Source organism: Corticium candelabrum, chromosome 12 (assembly GCF_963422355.1).
Source record: "Corticium candelabrum chromosome 12, ooCorCand1.1, whole genome shotgun sequence".
In the NCBI taxonomy this organism is placed as follows: domain Eukaryota; kingdom Metazoa; phylum Porifera; class Homoscleromorpha; order Homosclerophorida; family Plakinidae; genus Corticium; species Corticium candelabrum.
This window is the reverse complement of record NC_085096.1, coordinates 7,038,259-7,056,625: the sequence shown is the minus strand read 5'-3', so window position 1 is coordinate 7,056,625 and position 18,367 is coordinate 7,038,259. Positions and strand designations below refer to the sequence as shown.

Here is an 18,367-nt window from a genome sequence, read left to right as displayed (position 1 = left end):
ACTGTAGTCTCGCATAACCAGACCCTTCCTCGCCCTCATACTTCTGGCAAACAAATTTGGAGAAGTGTCTTTGATGTATTGTTCTGCCACTCTCATAATCCCACCACCTTCTGGTGGGAGAGATGTGTCTAATGGTCTCTGATGACCTATCAATATCCATAGTTCACATGACAATGTTTATGCATAAAATAAACGATATCGCTGATGCTGTTTTACAAATCTGTTAAAAGCTTTCTCAGTAAATCTCTTTCTGCATTCGTGTTGTGTAATATTTTGTTTATGCAATGTCAGCCTCTACAATGATGTGTGGTCTCTTGACATGCTGTGATTGTCTCTGTTACGTTATGCGTCGCTCACACTTTGCCACTGACAATTTCAATTTTTAAGCGACACCTTGCATCCTGTACTCAGATGAGTGCAAAGTACAAATGCCTTCCCTCCACTAGCAGATCTGTAATACAACAACGACAATGTCTAATATGCATGCGGGTTGTCACGTGAACCATGAATATTGATAGGCCATCAGACTTTAGACACCACTGAAATGTGGTGGAATAATGAAAGCACCAGAGCAACTACACCAGAGGCACTTCTCCAAACCTTTCCTCATCAGAAGTATGAGGTGGGGAACGGTCTGGCTACGCAATACTAAAGCATTGGTGCTATTCAACTTGATCGTCATCATTCATTTCTCTGGTTCTAGCTAATACTGAATGCTCCAAAAACTGGCTTGACTATTTGTGTACTGTAACGCCCATCACTAATGATGCCACGCCTACTATCTACATCACCTCCAATCTTAAGCCAAAAAAGAAGCACGTGCATTTCATACACTTGCTATCAGATACATGACTATTAGTCCATCTACACTAATATTTCATGTTTATACTATTGCGTTATTAAAGGCCATTATTTGTTGATTCATAGTTTCTCATTAGAGCTGTGCCTGGAAGTGATGCGAGCTGGTGGGCCATTACCATTTAATGATTATGTCATTATTTTTAATGTACATCTTCCACATAAAATCCAGAGTGTCCACAGTGCACATCTGGAATTGTTAGAATATAATTATGTTCTAATACCTATATCCTACATATATATATATATATATATATATATATATATAATTATATATATGATTCTAAAAAAAAAAAAAAAAAAAAAAAAAAAAAAAATATATATATATATATATATATATATATATATATATATATATATATATATATATATATATATACATACATACATACATACATACATACATAACATACATACATATGTGTGTGTGTGTGTGTGTGTGTGTGTGTGTGTGTGTGTGTGTGTGTGTGTGTGTGCATGTGCATGTATGTATGTATTACCAAGTTTTAAGTTGGGGAGGGGATGGCTAGATGTCGGTGTTAAAGATATATATATATATATATATATATATATATATATATATATATATATATATATATATATATATATATATATATATATATATATGGCAGCCTTTTTCATCCGCTAGTAGTAGAGACTCTGGGTCTCTGGACAGCTGCTAGCCTTCAAGTGCTCAAGATCATAGCACGTAGAGCTTCGTTTAAACATAATGTTTCAATTAGCCAGTCTGTTTGTCATTTTCATCAGCAACTCTCTACTAGACTGTGGTGTAGCAACGCTAAAATGATACTAGCTAGATGTAGTTTAGATGGTACTGCTAGTCCCCTATGGGACCTATAATATAATATATATGTATAATATATATATAAAAAAAAAATATATATATATATATATATATATATATATATATATATATATACACACAAAAAAAAAAATATATATATATATATATATATATATATATATATATATATATATATATATATATATATAGGCACTTGTTTACTGTAGGCTTGTCTTGGCAATCGATACATTATGGGTAGCAAAGATCTGAAAAGGGAAGGCCATCTGTAATGCAGCATTACGTGTATATACATACCGCTTCTTCATTGTTATGCAAAATGTGTAGTAGTTCATTAAACCGAACATCATCATATGAGAAATCCATGCTCTTCAGTTGATTACAGATGGATAATGGAAAACTCATGCTGGCCTAACAGGCGCTGATAAAAAACTATGAATTAACAATTAGTGGCCTAATGTATATAACAAGTGCACTGTGACAGGAGCATTCATGTTGGAAATTCTGCCAGAAAGTATTATCCCATTGGCAACACAATGACTTAGTTAGCACAATACATCCTAAATATTTTGTAGTAATCACCATCATCTAAATACAACTTTCATAAGTGATACAGGTAGCAAACTACTTTGTTCTTAGCCTATCTGAAAGGTAAATTACTGACTGAAAGATTAGAAGCTGGAAAGTGTGGCTGATGTCTTGTCAGATATCAGTATAAGTTGAACTGTATAACGTGTAGTGTGCAGCCAAAATCTCTGAGTGCTTTCTTGACAAATTATGGTTACGTCACTAAATCTGATAACACGAGCATCACTGCATGCACATCAGCTTTAATTAATCAAACAAAATGTTAGGCTATATTAGCAAGTCTTGCCTCTCTTGGATCAAAATATGACCTTGCCAAAAGGTTCTCCAAGTGAAGATATCTCTCTGGTTGTTGTTGTTTGAGTAATATCATAGGGTCTGTTTGACGAAGAACAGATCTTGCAGCTCCTAGTTCTCGAAGCTCAATCAGTTCAAGTACAATCTACAAAACATAAAAGTCATGTTTTGAAACGTTTGATTATGAGAAAGCCATTCCTTATTGTTACATAGTCTGTCTGTCTCTCACAGCTGTCTCTTGCATCAATTATGATGACTGCCAACTTGTTTATCATTTAGTGTAAGAGAACATGTCTGAGAAGAATAGAGGACCTCTGTTTAGGTACAGTAGCTGTGCAGCTTGCTTGTGAAGATTAATATAAGATGTGTATTAGCTTCATTCATGTATGTTGCATTGTACTACCGCTCCTAATGTTCATCGAGACTAACTTTTTTCAAGACCCCAAAAATAATTTAGAATTTTTATGAATTTAATTTTTTTGAGATCTTGATGTGCAATATTAGTCATTTTTTGATTTAATTATTTGTTTACTTATTCTTTCAAACTGATTCAATTCTCTAAACATTTCTAGTTAGCATCTTGAGCTGACCACTTACGTCTAGTGGCCATTTTTGACGATGTTTCATGCGCACGCACAAAACCAGAAGCCCGGACGACCAACAATATTCGATAGCAAACTATTTTTTCTGTTATCGTATTGTTTTTCGAAGACAAACTTTTAGAAAAGATTATTACTTGAAGAACATTAGAAGCAGTAGGATATACTATATACTAGCCTTGCGTAGCCCGGACCTTCCCGCCTACATCCTTCTGACGAGGTCTGGGGAAATGCTTTGTATAGGTTTGTTCTGCTGCCATCATTATCCCACTGCATTCTGGTGGGGTAAAGAGGTGTTTAACAGTCTTTGGTGGGCTATCAATATTCATAATGAACACGACAACACGCGTGTAGCAGATGTCATATCGTGACGTCGTAGTTGCTTTAGCATTCCGATAACAACAACACTTGCATGCCACCTTTGTGTGAGCAACTGACGAGCAGGCATAGCTGAAAGTAAGGTGTGAGTGCAGATGAAACGAGCAATTAATTGCATGGATGCGTGTGTGCTTGTTGTCGTCGTCGTGTTGCTCATAGGCTAGCTGACACGTTCCTGTAGGAAGTTATGTATATATACTGCACCTGGAAAGCAAACCGAAGCAGCCACGCAGACAAACAATTGCTGCTCACTCTCATCCACAAATCGAGGGTACTGTAGAGAGTGAACACTAATCAAGTCGCCATTTTTTACCATGTTTCATGCGCACGTGCAAAAACCAGACACCCAAACAACTGACAATTTTCGATACCAAACTATTAATTCATCCTACTGTTTTTGAACACAAAATTTTCGAAATGATTATTACTCGAAAAAATTAGGAGCAGTAGGATATAAAGCTTACGAATCATCCATAATTGTTGACATTTTCTCACACAGTGTACTCTATTCTGCATACCCTCCCCCAAAGCGTCCACAAAATGTTAGTTATGTGTTCTAATGTATCAGATCTGTCACTGACTCGATACCACAAAGTACCTGTCCCATGCCAAACTTGCTTCAACGATGTACAAAGGACAGTTAGCGTGTCACAATGTGGTATAACAGTGCTCAAAATTAGTTTTCAAAGTTAGTCGGCCGTATGGCCAGTAATGCCAGAAGTTAGCCGGTCATTCAAATTTTTTACCGGTCGTCTAATTTAATTAGTAATCAAAAGCAGTTAGTAATCAAAAATTAGTAATCTCTAATTTAATTAGCAATCATAAACCAAGAAACAAGAGTCAGTTGAATACACATATTACTAAGGAAGTAGGCATTAGTTTACAACATGAAAGCACCTAAAATTGCAGTAACTAACAAAACATAGCAAACTGTGAACTGCTTTCCTTTATAATGTTACAGTTTTACATCAAATTAAGCAATTTACTCTAACACCACACTATAAGCATATTTGTTCGAACATAACTAGTTACTACAGATCTGAGATGCTATTCTGACATCATGCAAGTTGTGCTAGTGCATGTGACGATGCAAGTTGTGGTAGTGTGACGATGCAAGTTGTGGTACTGTGACCATATTTCACTCATCATTCAAGATCCAAGAGTCCCAATCATCCAGAGATACCGACTGCTCTGCCTCACATATTGTTTCAGTTGCCTCATTGATCGCTGAAGTGTCTTCTTGTTGATGAATGGTCTCGCTGCTGCATTCAATTTTTATTTTTTGGGGATGACTTTCATGACGAGTTCTTGAACAGTCTGACCACCATAACTGTACAGCAGCGCTTGAATCAAAATTTTCAAGTTCAGTTCCCTCAACACTGACCTCTAGCAGATCAGATAACGTCTCCTGACTAAGACTTGTTCTACGATCAGTTTTAATAAGTTTTAAGCGGGAGAAAAGGCGTTCTACTTTTGCAGTACTAAACGGTAAGCTGAAAAGGAGCTGTGCAATAGCAATTAAATTCCTAAATTGCGTGCAGTCAGGTCCAAACGCCAAGCGGTACCAAACATGTTGATACCCATCTCTGTCCACTCGAAGATATTGATGTGCATAGTCAAGCATCTCCTTGGCTTCTTCCTGAATTGCTGCTAGATCAGTAGCCTTGGCCTCGAGAGGAGCTCGGAAATTCTCAACTAGCATTGAAACAGCCTCTGTAAGCTGATGAGAGAAAGACTCATCGGTTTTGTGTGAGTACCAGGCTTGTGTGTCCAAGAAAACCATAATAGCCCTCATAAGTTTTGTGTCTGACCATGAAAGTCTTTCCTTCAATTCATCATCCAATCTTCTCAGATCACTTAAAGCTTGCTGTCTGCAGCTGTTCACAACAACATCATTGAAGTGATGTAATTCAATTCCTTGATACGTCATTTTGCCATCTGCACTTTCTATTAGATTGTCCATGACACGTCTGCTTGCAAACCAATTGGTTAAGGGAGTTTCTTTCAACTGTTCCATGGCTCGGTGACTTTTGAGTACTGATTGAATTGCCTTAATGATATCAAGATCATCTTCCTGTAAAGACAAGCTCAGACTAGCGGCGAGATCTAAAATATCTATGTAATGGGCACAGGACAGAATTATTTTTGCATGAGTCCACTTTGTCAAATAACCTTTTAGACGCTGCCGATCAGGGCTTCTAAGACTAGCATCTTCACAGAGGCTTGGCTTGCTAGGTGGTTCATGTAAGCCCCATACCTATCGAGAACTCTGTGGAGTGCTCTTCGCTTATGAACAATCCATCTGCTTCCTGATGCTCTCACTGGTAGGTTGCCACCCCTTGGAAAATTGTATACTTCTTTCAAATCGTTCACAATAGCCCTCAGTTCCCTACATTTCTTGGGAGACTTGTTGTAAAGATAATAGATCCTAAGAAGCATTTCATCTATTTCTTTAAATACTGGATTGGAGAGAGCGTCTCTGCTTGCCAGTTCTAGTCGATGGGCAAAACACCACATCCAGAAAATCCATGGCAGAACATTCTGAACTTTTGCTTTTAGTCCACGTATCTCTGAGATGTTTACAGCAGCACCATCAGTTCCCACACCAACAAGAATTGGCAAATTTTTGACTTGCAGCACATTTTCTGGATTCATCAAATCTCTTATACCCATATCTTTCAGAGCTTCTTGTAGGCAATCGAAGAGTCCAGCAGAATCAGCCTTAGACGGTTCCAGTACTTTGAAGTATCGACTTCGAGTTATTAGCTTTTCAGAGGTGTGATCACTCTCAGAATAGATGATTGCAAACAACTCATTCTCCACTTTTCCTTTGTCAGCTGAACTATCCATCAAGATGCTGAAGAAAGGTGCTGCCACTGTTTGTTTGAAATGCTGTCGCTGACTTTCAGCAATATAATGCACAAAGTGACTAGCTGCTACATCAGTTGAATATGCCTCTCCCAGCTCAACACCATGTCGTTTTTCAAGAGCACAGATAGATGGATATTTTACGAATGGAAAGTTTTCTTTTGCCAGAAAATAACATATTTCAAATTTCTTCATCATCCTTGCTTTGGTCTCCGGCTTCATCTTAAAACTTCTGGCAATCTCACTGTAATCCGTCACTGGCTCTCTCCTCTCTCTTGCTGTTTCTTTTCGCTTGTAGGACATTGCAGCTTGATGCTGAGCACTCCCAGCATGATCAATGACATTGTTGGTTCTGTGATTTCTTGACCCATCAATCCACGTTCTGGAGAAATGCTTAGTGCCACATACCTTAGATTGGTATGTTCGACACACCTCACACCACAAAATATCAACCATTGAAGGATTATCTTTCATCACTTCACATTTAAGCCATGACATAGTTTGATAATCAGCTTCATGGCTTCTTTTCCACCCCATAAATGTTTCTTTTGATATATGACGTCTGCATGTGGTTGATGACACATTTTGACGTACTGGTGTTTTTGCAAGCTCTGGAATGGTTGTAATCGGATGACTATTTGTAATCTCCCTTTGGTCTTTCTGTACATGTTTGTTCTTGTTACTTAATAACCAGGAATCAAGAGTTTGCTTGATCTTGGAAGACTTGCTTTCAGAACCCTTTGGCTTAGTAGCAGTGGCAGCCATAGCACGTTGAGTTGTGCGAGAAGCATTGCCATATGCCGGCTTGTCACCATTTTGACTTTCTTGGGCTGCAGTGTGGTGTGAGTCAACAGGTATGCCAGAATCTTCATGCGTAGTTTCTACTGTAATATCCATGTTCGAAGGTATTGCACAAACCCTTGGGCTCTTAGGTTGGAATCCAGACAATGACCATGACTTTGGTTCAATTCTCTTTGACTTTCTTGATTTTCTAAGGGTTTTCATTACAACAAATTCACTGGCATCCTCATCATCAATGAAGCCAAAGGTAGATTCAAGTTTGTCAGAGTCAGACTCATCACAGCAATCAGAGGCAGGAATGTCACTTTCGGCATGGTAACTGAGATTAGTGGCTGATCTGGGTAGCAAAGGCACAAAGTGATTGAGTTGAACATTTCCCTTAAGAGTTGCTGGCTGAGTTGTGCTAGACCACATGATATGAATATCATTATTTTGACTTGTTGCAGATTCCAAAGGTTGTACAATGGTATTCATAAAGGGGCGGATACGTTGGTTAACCTCAGGGTAGTGCATGTTGATGGAACAACCAATTGCTGCAGCTGCACCATAGACTTGCACCATCCCACACCAACTTCCAAATTTCTTTGTCTCATTGCCCTCCTTCACCACAGCTAAAGCTAGACTGTCCTCAGTGCCCTTTCCCACTTCCTTTGCGGCTTTGAACACGCTGTAACTCTCATCAGAAAGAAACGTGGCAATGAGTGAAGAAGGATTCACACCTGGACAAGACGAAGATTTTTCAATCAAAGCAGCTGCAATTGCCTGTGGCTTGTTGCAGAGCTGTTCTGCAACTTGCTGACGGAGTTGCTTGTGATTTTCTTCCTTTCCTGTCAAGGACATTGCAACAGCCCGAAAAAAGCAATTGCCATCAGCTCCCACACACACAGGCTTATGGGTCACCGGAGCATCATTTGGGTAAAGAAACTGCGCAACTGGGTCCAGAGACATAACGCTCTAACAATGAATTGAAAGGCAAAAAGCAACGCGGAAGTTTCAACAGATGTTAGTATACCATAATTAACGTCATTAAGTACTCATTCCATGTACCATAGCAAATCTTTACACAGCATGACCACTTAACTGATTGTATCATAATTCACGAGAGATGTTATGGCATTTCATAGTAACACAACAATAGCTAAACGGTCCTCTCACAAGACTTAGATAAACATGCAGGGCTGTCCCTCTCATGCAGACATGATTGAGGCCTGACAAATAAGGTAAAAGTTGGGCGGTGCTATAGATTGTAGAGTACAAATTCAGAGGCCAACACATGAACAGAGACTAAATAGATGGTGCTAAATGATGTACATAGCTAACATATAATATCACATAGCTATGTAGACTAGCTATACACTTAATTGGCTCTTCATAGAGCTGGGATAGCTCTTCTCATCACTAATTAATGACCTACAAAAGTTGACCGGTCACCTTGACCGGTAATTAGCAACTATCACCGGTCATTATCCAAATATGATCGGCCATTGACCGATGACCGGCAGTAATTTTGAGCACTGTATAATGCTTCAAACATGTGCAACGGACAGATGGTGCATGTTATAATGCTTCATAGATGTGTGGCAAATAGTTATATCGATTACAGGTATCACAAGTCTTGGTGTAAATGCAACATTCTGACTTAAGTGTCACTGTCTATCTACTTCTGGACCATGAGATCGACATTTTATATCCCGCCCTAAAAGCATACAACATCTACCCCTCCCCCGCGTATGCTGTGTATGCTTGAGAAATGTCAACAATTATAGATGACCCCTTAGCATGTTGACAGCATTTGGTGCATTTTTGTTGTTTTCACTGCAATACAGGTTACTATACTGTAATGGTAGGCACCACAGGTACTTTCTTTAAAAGTTTCCAAATAAAGTACACAAATGCATAATTTCAACCAATTCTTGGCAAAGAATATTAAAACAATAACGGATGCTTGCTTCATTCCCATCTCCCATCTAAGGGAGCAGTAAACTGACCCTAACAGATGTCAATGATAATTAGGCATTCAATTTCATTTCATTATTTAAATAAAGCAGCAACTGTCACACCAATGCAAACAAGCAGACATAGAAACAGAAAGACTGGCAGATAGACAGACAAACAAACAAATAGATAGCTAGATAGAGGAAACAATGAGACTAGATAGAAAGCAACACATGCCAAAACTGAATGACTGACAAAGCAAACAAAACAGTTCAAGCCTCTAACAAAGTAAGACATTACGTCTGCATATCTCACCTGTTCATACAAGTCAACCAAAGTCCTCTCGGGCAGTTTCAATGGCTGAACAGCCTGTAAGACAGTCTCCCAGTGACCTTGTTGGATATCGCTCACAAAGCTCTCGATGCTATCAACTGTATTGAGGCTCACACCAGATTCTTCCTACATAAAATCAGCATACTACCAACAGCTCAAACAAATAGAAAAAACAAATCCAAACAAAAGAAACAATTCACTTCAATAACCAAGGAAATAACATACACCATTCAAGATTCTATTATCTAAAAGCCTCATATTCAGGCCTGTCCCAGCGTCTGGACACCTTCAGGGCAGGCAATTTTCATGATTGCATTTTGTGTCTATGGACATGCTATCTGGTTCATGAGGCCAAAACATGGTTTCACAACATATGAATCTACTATGTCTACTCAAAAATATAAAATGAGTCAGCCAAACACTTTGGTCTGCAACCTCGTCAAAATTCACATTAGAGCCTAGATACAGCTCTACAAACACATTTATAATTTACGAATGCTACTATAAACTTCCCAGAATAGCCAAAGATTTGAGAAAACACTATTCACAAACAGCGAGTAACCAAGACTGTTCATCTTTCTTCGCTTGGCAAGGTCTTTAAAAGTCCACAACATGATCTAAAATTTAGCCTAAAGACCTAATTTCCAAGGACATAGCTATGTGTGACATGTAGATGTGCACAGGCTAGTCATATTTATGAAACCAGTGAATGAAAGGAACGCTCAGAGCACATCAGGGGAGCGCCGTCTTGTTGTTAGACGCTACATGTGGTGTCACAATCTACCATGCCTGGATGTGATGACCATACTGAGTATACAAATAAAGGTTGAGTACATCTTGACAGGTGCTAGTAATTTGGGCCATCCACTCCTCAAAAGACAATAAATTATACAAGTTACACAACATGGAAAAATGAATTGGAAAAATAAAGGTAATGTAAGGTTGACGTCTCAAAAAGATGGGAATGATCTAAGGTCGTAGGCACAGTAGGAAGAATGTTAACACTTGTGAAGTATGAAAACTAGATAATGATGACAAGAATCGTACATGTAAATGCTTTTGTGTGAAACCATCCCAGTAGCACGTAGCGTCACTGGCTACATGGTTGTCTGCTACCCTTCCTGTCTGTCTCTGTCTGATTCGCAGTCTGTCTGCTTTGCTGTCTGTCTGTCTGTCTGCCAAAGAACATTTATTGAAAACATCAACGCTAATACAGAAAGGCTACATATAACACTAAGACTTTAAGATAAACAACCATAGTGGTTGTAGAAGAAAACTCTAACAAACAGCCACCTGATGTTTGTAGCTATCATCTACAGAGTCATTACTACAAACTAAACTATTCTGTCAATCTTTTCAGCTAAAACACTACTATTGCAACGTTGTAATGTTATTGACAGTATTCGTTGCCAGTACGCTTTAAATTCAATCGAATTCAGCTTCCATCTTCATCACGTGATCTTAGTGAGATCTGATGAAGAAACTTCCCTCCGCTATTCCCAACATCCAAAATGTTCGAAAACCAAGGGAATCAAGCAAGGAGAACCTCCACCAGTGTGCCTTTCTTTGCTGTACTTCTCTCTTCTTTTCTTCCCTTTTTGAAGCTGCTGATCCATCCGTTGTGGCTGCATGTGAAATTACTTCTGAGCCCCACGGGTGTGAGAGATGTCAAGTTCGATGTTGAAGTCAGTTGCATTATGGACAGCTATGTCAAGTCTGGATTGAGAGCTGCTATAACAGTCTCTTGGCTCAATAATGTGAGAAAGTGACACACATTTCAAACATTCGGACCAAGCGAAGACCATTGAGTTGTGTGACCAAACTGGATCACCTCCTGTCTTGCAAGTAATGAGGTGGTACCCATCGGTGTCCAGTGTCTTTCCACAATCACATCAATTATAGATTGAGGCAGTGGCAAACGTAGACCCAACCTCATTAATGCTGCCAAGTGGAATAATCCAGGAGAAATTGCAAGCTTTCTTGAGGTGGGAATAGAGTCTAGCCAGGCACCTGAAGGGATCTCAAACAAGTTGCGTCCTTGATTGAAGAATTGTCAATCAAGTACTGAACTTGAGATTTTGTTTGTTTTTCAGTCAACTTATGCTGAAGTCTTTTGGTGTTAGAAACGAGGTCTGTCATAGCCTGACCAGGCCACAGACACTGCTGTAGGTGGTGACTAATACTATCTTCCTGATCACTTAGAGACATTGCTTGCCTGATTACTGAAGCTACTTGTGGCTGTAGATCTGGAAATCGGTCTGATAACACTTGCAACGAGTGAGCCCAACCAGAGACGAATGCAATAGGTAAAAGTTGAGTTGCAGGAGTCATTCTGAAACCACCATACCTCACTGGAAAAGTAGCTTGTGAGCAGGCTTCAGCAGTCATGTCATTGACGTTCAGCAGTTTGGTAAAGGTAGTTTGCGTTTGTGTGTCATGGATAATCGTAGCAGGCTGCAGCTCATCAGAAGAACTGTTCCTGAGTAGGGCCATGTTTCCACTAGCTGCACCTTAAAACAGTTTAACTTAAACGTGTTTAAAACTAAACCAGTTCAAGAAAGCGACTGTTTCCACTAAGAACTTGCACATCCAAGATGTGCAAAACAAACCGTCTAGGAATGCCTTATTTTTAAAATATTGGGCTGCTCTGTCGCCAAGTCAGAGTAACTGTTGGTTGTCACTGATTCAGCGTCTACTAGTAGAAATTTGCATGAAAATGACGAAGGACACCGTCTCTCTCTCTCTCTCCCTCCCTCCCTCCCTCCCCCTCCCCCTCTCCCTCCCCCTCCCCCTCTCCCTCCCCCTCTCTCTCTCTGTAGCTGCTGATTTCATTCCTCTAGATAACAACCCTTACATCTTTTAATTAAGACAATCCTATCCCAGCAAAATAGACAATAATATCATCAAAACGGCTTTGCTAAACCTACTACAAAACGAGTTTAACGGAATCAGTTTAGGTTTAGAATATAACTGGTTGAATGCAGGTGGAAACAGGTCAATCCTTAAACCAGTTTAGCTTAAACCACTTGTTAAACCGGTTTAAGCGCTAGTGGAAACGTGGCCTAGATGACACAAACGATGAGCATGGCAGTAGCAAAGAAATAAGATGGCACTCTGTGTATCCCCAGCTGAAGCAATTTTTCACAGAGAAAGCTTCCTGACTGTGGAAAGTCAATGCAAACTTTTGAGGTGAATGAACTGTTACGAACTGGGGTCCCCAGAACAATAATACCTTCATTTGAAACAGGAAATGTGACATCAGAAGAGGCTGATGCGTAGGAGAAAGCAATTCACATTTTTTGTCTTGGATTTCCAATCCAATTGGTGAAGAGGAAGAGCTGAGATCATTCGATGCTGATACAACTGCATCAATTGGCCCCAAGGCAAAAGCATCATCCAAGTATGCCAAGCAAGTGACGTTTGGGTTAGCCTTCTGTAAATCTAACAATGTGTGCTGTCTGTCTGTCTGTCTGCCTGTCTGTCTGTCTGTCTGCTACAAACGACAGTGACATAATGTTTGACTGCAATGTTGTAGGCCAAGTCCATTAATGTGTTATAATTTGCTTAGTTATGAAGGACTGGTAGATATTTGAAAGTTTCCTGTACATACGTAGAGTTTTGATGATAATAAATGAATCTGTCTGCCTGCCTGTCTGTCTGTCTGCAAAGAAATCCAAAGACATCCAAAAGAAAAAACTGAAGTAGCATTCAGAATCTAATGGAGAATAATTCCAATGCTAATTCAAAGATGTCGTGAGAGGGTTAGCTCATACGAGAAGTTATCTCAACTATCAGTCTATTGTTTGGATGGAACGAGCAAAGAGAGATTCATCTGTCTGGCTGTCTGTCTGTCCATCCATCCGTCCAACTGTCAATAACACATATTTTCATAAATGTAAACTAATATAATAAACTAATATGGGTAAATACTAATACAGGAAATGCTACGTACGTTGAAAAGCAAGTATATGATAAATGCCCAACAGTTAAAAAACAACAATGTTTTATGCTACCACACCACTACACACTAATTAGAATGAAGAAACTCTGTTTAAAGGAGCCAAGAAAGACAATAATTCATCTAACGAACTGAAAATTGAACAATGTCTAGCCCACCAATGGTTCTCCGTCCATGGGATACCCTGATAATTTTTCTAGACAATAGAAGCATTGCCTTGTTGTAGCTGTACAGATAACCGCCTCTTCCAGTGTGTCTTAAACTCTGTCTGTCTGTCTGTCTGTCAATGGTAGTATATTTCAAATATGATTACTATTACAGGCTAAAGAAAGTAGCTAATAGCAAACTTTAAAAGTGAGTTCAATAGACCCTATAGGGCCATTATACCTAATGTACATAAAACTGAGTTACAAAGTCATCTGAGTCATTATTACTGAAAGTTAGAATAAAATCTTCCTAGTTATTGTCTGTCTGCCTGTCTGTCTGTTGATCTGTCTGTCTGTCTGTCTGTCTGTCACATCCTACGTGAAACTGGCATAAACTACAACGAACACTAGATATTCACTAAATACACACAATAGACAAAAAAAGACCTGTGATCCCAGTCTCTGAATGTTTATGACTGTCTATTGTAAGCCGAAGTCCTGACATTGCACTCTTACAGCTAGACAGCAAACGTTCTCCTTTTTTCATTTGTGTTTAAACTCAGATCTGTTTTGGTTTCATCTTCTGACAGCTGGTCTAGACATTCTTCACCCTACTTTCCCCATCTGCCAAAATGTTCTAGCACCAGAGAAGTGAGTTTATGCTCAACCTTCCTGGATATATCTCTCTGTCGTATCTGGCCTTCTTCCTTTTCTCTCCTTAATGCAGCTGCTCTGTCTGTGGTGGTAGATGTAGGGAATACGTCTGAGCTCCAAAGATGAGCAAGCACTACAACCAGCTTCATGTTGGATCCAACTCCTGTGTCAAACACTATGATGTCTGGTCAACTGTTTGAAGTGAAATACCTGTCTCTTGGTTCTCTCTTAAGGTGTAGTTTTATTTCACTCAAGCAGTCAGACCAGACAGACACAATGCTATTGTCACTTGTGCCGAACTGGCCTCCATGTTATTTGATGTTATCCATTTGGTCAGTGATGGCTCTTCCACAATCACCAGTTTAGATATCGTCACTATAAGGCAATAGGACACCAAGCCTCAATAAAGCCGCCAAGCAAAATTCTCAGGAATTAAGTGCTTTCTTGAGGATGGAATGACCGATAGCCAAGAACCACCCAATCTGGGTTGGGTTCCAGCAACAATCGAACATGATGTGATAAGAACTCCATATACCACATTCAGTTGCAACATCCTGTTGTACTGGACTGAAGAAATTCGTAAAAGTGTCTTTCATCTGCAAGCAAATTGCTCTTGCAGTGCTATCCAGGCAAAATTTGTTGCTGGTGAAACATCAGTTTCTTCAGATCTAGCTGGATGGTTTCCTTCCAGTTGCTGAAAGGTCTCTTAATAAATAGAAGCAAGACCCACATTTGTCAAGACTCCAGCCCTGGAAAGCTTGCCACAACGAATTAAGCCTGAGAGCTGCTTTTAGTTGATCATCTTTACAAACAGACTTGTTAGGACTCCTTCCTCACTCTAGTTTACCAATTCTTTCCACCTCCAATTCAGAAATTTGTCAAACAATAACTTGGTCTCTTTCAAACCTGACTTTCCCTTCCTGGGAGGTGGCTGCAAAAGCATTCTAGAATCAGATGGAGTAATTTCTAGGCTGTTCACCAAGATCAAAACTGATTTTATGTAGGGCTATAGGACAGCATGCATTAAATTGGCACCTCAGAGCTGGATTGATTGATTGTTTGCACAACTATTGGAGGTGTGGCACTTAAGATGGTGTCTGGTGATAACCTTCGTGTGAAATCCCACACAGCAGAGTAAGGAGAAGAAAAAAGAAGAAACTTCTTGTGAATGTCGTGATATGGAACCCACGATTCACAAACATGGGTGTGTCACTCAAGACTTAGTAAAATCGCCGACAACCTGGTCCGGTCAGATGACATTGGTGGCAATGAAACTGGTTTGTTCATCTGAGAAAGAAATTTCCCTGGCCAGACACTTGCAGGAGAACAACCGTACGACGTGTCCGTTGGCAACAATGATAATAAAAATGCCATTACTTCATTCTGGAAGTTTAGGTTTGTCTTGGAGGCAGTGCAACTTTTCAGACACAGAATTTTGCTGTGTACATTCCTACATTTATGTTGGCCTAACTTTAAAACCATAGCCTGCAGTGCGAACAATGTGAAACACTCAAACAATCAACAGATCCTGCAAAATTTGGTCAGAATCATGAGATGGCCGTATGTGATCAAAAAGATATCGTAAAGAACCAGACAATTGACAAGACTAAAGAGAACAAACTTCCTCCACTTACAACATAGCTGCTGTAAACAAGAGTGAGAAACAGGCAGCTGCCACGTTGCTCATCCAGGGTCTGTCTGTGTGTCTGTGTGTCTGTCTGTCAAATATAGATGTTTTTAAATTCACGCTGCAATACAATGACAAATGGCCACAGCTACTAATAGTAATGAGTCCAAAATTACTTTGGACGCTGGGGTCATTGGCAAAATGGTTTCTACAAGAACTGGCAAAAAAGGTAAACGCTGTTGGACATGCAAAATCAGCATCAAAATCGTCCACTGACTGGAGACGACACCTTTCTGTTCTTTACCAAAACGTAAAAGTCAAGTGATCTTAAAAAATAGCTCGCCTCTCACATGGTCAAGGAGAAGTAAAAGTTTAGAGATAGGCTTGTTCAGAATTGATCCATTAGGTCATAATTGATAAACAGAGTAAAGGACTGACGTAAATTCAGGGGTTCCCAAGCTAGAAATGGTTGGCACTGCAATGCAGCTCCACAAACGTAGTTGGCGCTGCACAACTTTGAGTGTGTTTGATTTACACTTCCGGCAGTTCTAGAACTGCTGGAACTGCCGGAACTTGCATTCCATTTAGTTCTGAAATGGTTCGGCTGATTCTGACAGTTCTGTCAAAGGAGCTGAAACTGCTAGCACTGACGGAATTGACACACCTCTTTTCTGCAAAAGTCCCGAAAGTGTGATGGTGCACTATTTCGTGGACAACAATACTGATAGTTTCATGCGCTCTATCATTCTGTTGAGAAAGATTTATGTCCATCACAAAGTCAACAAGAGATGTTAGCAAAAGTCACTGTGGTAATCGATATGGATAGGTACGTAGCTGAAGTTATAGTAGGCGATGACATTGCTTCGGCCTCTCCTTCTGCTTCCTCTGAAGCTGCAACAGTAAAACCACCATCCATTGAAATCTCAATGCACATGCCCTTAGCAGTTCTGGTTCACAAAGCAGATTTTTTGTCCGATTAAGTTCTGGATCTCAGTTCCAACAGTTGCAACACATCCTCAGTTTCAGTTCTACAACTGCAAATCGAACGCACCCTTTGACTCAAGGGACACTCCCACGCATACTGGTAAAGTATGCAAAGTATGTATGACAGCCACTGTCTGCATCTCAGGACCAGACCTACTTTCACTTGGCCAGTAGGAGTTAATAGTTCTTCACTTTGATACAGTCAGACCTTGTTATTCTGACCACATTGGTCTGGCTGCTTTTTGTCAGATTAGCGAGGGTGTCAGATTATCGGATAATCCGACATCAAACCTCATTATCTAAGTTGTCGAACTAATAAGGGAAAGGTAAGAATGAAGCTCCTAATCTGCTAATAAAACTCATAATGACATGCAGATACTTAAAATACAAATCAATTCTACGTTGCTGTGCGTGTACAACACTAATATGTTGCAGTTTACTATGCAAAGATCAAACAGCACGAGTCTCATCCTAGAAAGATAGGAAATCTTGTTCCATAAAGGTTGTTAAAGTTAAAGCTTGTTGTCAGAGATAATCGCATTCTTGGTTTGCATATCGCCAAACCACAAAAATAGAGCTCTCTCTAGGTCAGAGTGGTTGCCTTGCCTGTGCTGTTTCATGTAACTAATCTCCTTTGATATTGTCAACCATTTCTCTTTTGATTTTAAAACTTCGCTGATTGTTAACCTCCCGAGAGACACGTCCCACTTTGACTTGAAATGCTTGACAATCTTTCTTGGGTAGACTTCAAATTTTCTTGCTTGCAAATACAGATTTGGCACTTCTGCTCTCCAGAGAGATCCACGCGTCTCCGCTTGGCAGCCATGCGTGTGACACGTGCAATGCAAATATAACATTGCGCATGCGTATGTCGGATTAACTAGCGATATTTTTGTGTCATAGTTGGAATCCGAGTGTCGGACAAATGAGACCAAATCCAATACAAAGTGATCCATGTAAATTGGTTCACGTACATCTGTGTCAGAAAGTACGGGTGTTGGATTATTGAGTGTCGGAATAACGAGGTCTGACTGTATATTGACATACCTAGACTGTGGATGATAATTGGTTATGGGCATGGCAAAGCACTATTGTTGGTGCTGCTCTGGCACTGCAAAAATTAAAGTCCATTCATGCGACTGGCGGAATGTGGGTAACACCCTAGAGTGCGGCATAGTGCTTGTTTAAGCAGATGTCATGTTGTCACAAGAGGCCATTTAGGTCTTCGTTTCAGGGGTGTAGCGTGGCATGGGTTAGACCGGGCTATATTCCTTCATTTGGAGGCACAGTCATAAAAATTGCGAATTGTAAATACACGTGAGGACCAAAGCCACGCTTGCAAGCATCTTCTTACGCCACTGTCTTGTATTGTTGTGACTACTTCAGTGTTCTTAACGTCCGCAATCCCGTGCACGGATTTGCGTACATTAATTGTCAAAAACAAACGCATTGCATGCCCAGAGAATATGATAAACGATGTGCTATTCCTCATTGGTGTTGTGGCGTCTCGTTTACGCAATA

The 18,367-nt window shown here is 39.8% G+C and overlaps 3 protein-coding genes across 3 annotated transcripts in view; all 3 read right to left on the bottom strand.

Annotated features, from left to right (window-relative positions):
- Window positions 1–11,970, bottom strand: part of LOC134187697 (WD40 repeat-containing protein SMU1-like) — a 30,548-nt gene extending 18,578 nt beyond the window's left edge. The window contains exons 1-3 of the mRNA XM_062655849.1: window positions 11,701–11,970; window positions 9,460–9,603; window positions 2,556–2,708 (exon numbers count right to left, since the gene is read on the bottom strand). Of these exons, the coding sequence (XP_062511833.1) occupies window positions 2,556–2,708; window positions 9,460–9,603; window positions 11,701–11,970 (567 nt within the window). The remainder of the gene's footprint in view (window positions 1–2,555; window positions 2,709–9,459; window positions 9,604–11,700) is intronic.
- On the bottom strand, window positions 4,216–5,600 carry LOC134188098 (uncharacterized). Its single transcript, XM_062656289.1, has one exon. It carries the CDS (start codon window positions 5,555–5,557, stop codon window positions 4,679–4,681), a length of 879 nt encoding a protein of 292 aa, XP_062512273.1. The 5' UTR covers window positions 5,558–5,600; the 3' UTR covers window positions 4,216–4,678.
- Window positions 5,716–8,226, bottom strand: LOC134188237 (uncharacterized). Its single transcript, XM_062656434.1, has one exon. The coding sequence runs from the start codon at window positions 8,155–8,157 to the stop codon at window positions 5,716–5,718; it is 2,442 nt and encodes an 813-aa protein (XP_062512418.1). The 5' UTR covers window positions 8,158–8,226.
- Window positions 11,971–18,367: the final 6,397 nt, after the last annotated feature.

Excerpts from the sequence above, each read along its gene's own strand:
- LOC134188098 (XM_062656289.1), bottom strand. The coding sequence starts at position 5,557 with ATGGAACAGTTGAAAGAAACTCCCTTAACCAATTGGTTTGCAAGCAGA.
- LOC134188237 (XM_062656434.1), bottom strand. The coding sequence starts at position 8,157 with ATGTCTCTGGACCCAGTTGCGCAGTTTCTTTACCCAAATGATGCTCCG.